At 60.9% G+C, this 3,526-nt stretch overlaps 2 protein-coding genes across 2 annotated transcripts in view; one reads left to right on the forward strand and one right to left on the reverse strand.

The window, feature by feature from the left end:
* Positions 1–3,518, reverse strand: part of AFMID (arylformamidase) — a 10,005-nt gene extending 6,487 nt beyond the window's left edge. Inside the window, exons 1-3 of the mRNA XM_005884320.2 lie at positions 3,412–3,518; positions 1,798–1,888; positions 187–222 (exon numbers count right to left, since the gene is read on the reverse strand). Coding sequence (XP_005884382.1) covers positions 187–222; positions 1,798–1,888; positions 3,412–3,471 — 187 coding nt within the window. The 5' untranslated portion in view covers positions 3,472–3,518. The remainder of the gene's footprint in view (positions 1–186; positions 223–1,797; positions 1,889–3,411) is intronic.
* The window catches only part of TK1 (thymidine kinase 1, soluble), a gene marked incomplete at its 3' end in the record, with an annotated part of 25,657 nt that overhangs the window by 14,509 nt on the left and 7,622 nt on the right, over positions 1–3,526 (forward strand). The gene's annotated exons all lie outside the window — the stretch shown is intronic.

Consider the following 3,526-nt stretch of genomic DNA (forward strand, 5'->3'; position numbering starts at 1 on the left):
CCCCCCCCCCCCCACACCACCTGCTCCACTCTTACCCGGAAGCTGTGTTCAGGGGGTCAAACATCACCTGCTCTGAGCCTGGGGAACATTTTTAACCTCGTCATTCAGGGCCTGGCCTCGGGACGCTACTCTCTTGGGGCATAGCGTTGGGAGGTGGACAACAAAACACTCAGCAATGGCCCTGGCCCGTGTGGCTCAGTGGGTAGAGCGTCGGCCTGCGGACTGAAGGGTCCCGGGTTCGATTCCCGGTCAAGGGCACATGCCTGGGTTTCGGGCTCGATAGGGGGCGTGCAGGAGGCAGCCGGTCCATGATTCTCTCTCATCATGGATGTTTCTCTCTCTCCTTCTCCCTTCCTCTCTGAAATCAATAAAAATATATTAAAACAACAACAACAAAACACTCAGCAATGAAGACTGTTATGGGCTGAATGTGGGTGCCTCCCCCAAATTCATGTTGAAGCCACCCCTAATGTGAGGGTATTTGGAGGCGGCCCCTTTGGGAGGTGGTTAGGGTTAGATGAGGGCATGAGGGTGGAGGCCCTGTGATGGGATAAGAGGCCTTATAAGAAGAGAAAGAAAGATGGGAAGTCTCTCTCTCTCTCTCTCTCTCTCTCTCTCTACCATGTGAGGACACATAGCAGGAGGCTGGTTGTCTGCAAGCCAGGAAGAGGCCCCTCCCTAGGGAACCAAATTGGCTGGCCCCTTGACCTAGGACTTCTCAGCTTCCAGAGCTGCGAGAAACCTCACCAGCCGATGGCACTGTGTTATGGAAGCTGGAGCTGACCAATCATAAGACAAATGATATTTAAATGCAAGATATTTTTTAAATTAAAATTAATGCCCCAAAGTCCACAATGAACAAAATGTCAGCATTTTAAATAGCGACAGGTTCCACCCCACTCGCCTGGCCCTGAGGGAGATGCTCCCGTCTCGAGGCACCTCTGGGCCGGCTGGTCTGTGGGAGCGGGAGGGAGAGGGACACGGGCTGCAAGCTGACCCGGGGCCACGGAGCGCGGGGACTGAGGACAGTGTCTGCGGCCACGGCAGCACCAGCACCGTCGTCTCAGCTCCTGCTACTAATGGGAGACCCCCTCTCCCCCTCCAGACGAGTAAGACAGACAAACAGGTTTTCTCCAAACTCATGCGGGTGGCACTGCGCCCTCAAATATTTACTGAGCAAATAGGGTGTATTTGGCTCCCAGCTGGGCTCAGCAGGGAGCTCTGAAGAGCCCAGGACTCAGCTCCGCCCGGCTCTGTGGGGACGGAACCAGCCCCCAGCCTGCGCCTCCTGCTGGCACCTCAGGTGGGACAGCCACCAGCCAGCTTGGAGGAGTCTGCGCCAACAACCCATTTTCCCACGGAGGGAGGTGGCTGCCTCTTGCTCACGCTTCCCGCGAAGTCCGCCTCCCCGGAGCGTTGAAACCACAGCGCAGCGCTCTGCAAACCCAGGCCGAGGGGGGACCCAGCTTGGCGTTCACTAGCCCGCAGGTCCCCAAGCCCCGATGTCTTTAATGAAAAAGAGACCTTCCTTTGTTCACTCCGTCGCCCTGTGCCACCGGGCGTGTGGCCTTAAGGCCTGGCATGGCTGGCAGGGCAGGAGGGGCAAGGGGCACGGTTGGCTGGGCCTCCCGCGCTCTCCTGGCACCGGGCCTGAGCGCACTGGGAGGCTTAGACAGTGCCCAGGCCTTGGGAACTGCCCTGAGCGCTGGCTGGGCAGCGGCTCCACCCCCAGCCCCAGGTTCTGAACCGCTGTCACACGCCAAAGTCCACCCAAGCGGCCGAGAGGGGTGCCCTTACCCTCGCTTCCTATCTGTGAGTAGGTCCTCAGGGCTTCCTCTGCTCCGCGGAGGACAGTCCATCTGCTGGGGGTGTACTGCTTCTCCAGCTCCTACGGGACACGACGGGTTCCATTAGACCTCCGGCCGCCACCGTGTGCCCGCCTCCCTCCCGCCTGGGGGCTCCTCTGCCCCAGAACCCCTCCCCCCATCCCCCCACCCTCCATCTCAGGCTCCCACAGCTGCCCTCCGCTGCCTGGCTAGCCCTGCCCACCCCCCCCATCCACCCACCAAATAATCAGGGGCTTCAGATACAGCAAACGGCCGTAAAGGGAAGATGAGGCCCCATAAATGTGACCCGATTAACCCCAGCCGCTCAGACCCAGGGAGGCCGGGGAGCTGGGGTGGCCACCGCAGAGAAAGGGACCCAGAGTTGACCTCCCGAGAGGGTGGGATCTGACGCAGGAGGACACTGCGCAGCCGCAAGCACGGAGGTGACAAGGGAGGAAGGAACTGAGCCGCTGACCGGCCAGCCCGCTGAAACGCAGAGGGAGGCCGGGAGCCTGGGGCTGGAGGACCGCGGGCCTTGAACGCCAGGCGAAGATGTTCGGACTCAATCCAGAAAGTAGGAGGAACAGGGGTTTGGGACAAACGCACAAAGGCACAGGGGGATGGGGAAAGGCCGGGCTGGGAAATTCATGGCGAGGTCTTGGGCTCTGGAGTCGGCTGGGCCGGGTGCTCTCCACGCTCCACCACTGACAGGTGGTCTTACCCTGGACAGCTCACAGGCTCTGGGCCTCAGTCCCTCATCCAGGTAATGGGCATAACAGCAGCCTCACACGGTCAGAGGTCGTAAGGCGTGTGACCCAAGGAAGGCGACCACTCAGGTGCGGTGACCGCCTCTTGCTGCTGACAGGGCTGCTGGCCAGGGGTCTTGGGGTCTGAACCATCTGCACTGCACAGGCTACTGTCGTGGGGGGTCTGCAGCTGTGCCCGGCACAGCCTGTGACTGCTGCCATCACCCTCATGGCTGTATTCATGATGGTGACAGTGCAATGGGTTTCTGATGGGCCTCTGATATTGTAGGTGTGTGTGTGTGTGTGTGTGTGATAGAGGGACAGACAGACAATGGGATTTCTTAGGGGCAGGATCCACACTTAGGAACTCATCAGATCCTCAGAGGCGTCCCTGACCAGAAAAAGGACCACTGCCTACCTCACCCGCAGGAAAGCCAGTTAGGAAATCAGAGTGGAATGGTGACCTGCCAAGGCCCTGCACACTGGTAGGTGGTTCTGGCCCGCGCGCACCGCCGTGCACACGGCCTCTCGCATCCTTGGGCGCCTGGCACATCCTTCACTCGCGTTGCATAACCTCAGACTCGGGCGGGACTTCGGCCGGGACTCCGGTGGCCCATGGCTATTCGAGCGTAGCCAGGGCTTCAGCGATCCCTACCCTTCAAGCGAGGCTCGCGGGCTCACAGAGGCCTGCGGGGGGCGGGGGCGAGAGCCCGGTGCTGGCGCACAGTAGGCCCTCAATGGCGCCCCGGGATGGCCTCGAGGGCTTCTCAGCTCCTTCTGAGAACCTCCACCTGACAATCCTCAGCCCTCAGCCCCGGCCTGTCCTGCCACCCGCCTACCTCTCCCGACATCTTCCTCCAGGGAGCCTCGCCCTGGTGGTCCTCCCGCTGCGCATCCATCCCGTCTCCGCTCACACCTGCTAGTGTCCGGCTCACCGCTCACCGGGGCGGACAG

The sequence above is a fragment of the Myotis brandtii genome, unplaced genomic scaffold (assembly GCF_000412655.1).
Source record: "Myotis brandtii unplaced genomic scaffold, ASM41265v1 scaffold825, whole genome shotgun sequence".
NCBI classification, from domain to species: Eukaryota; Metazoa; Chordata; class Mammalia; order Chiroptera; family Vespertilionidae; genus Myotis; species Myotis brandtii.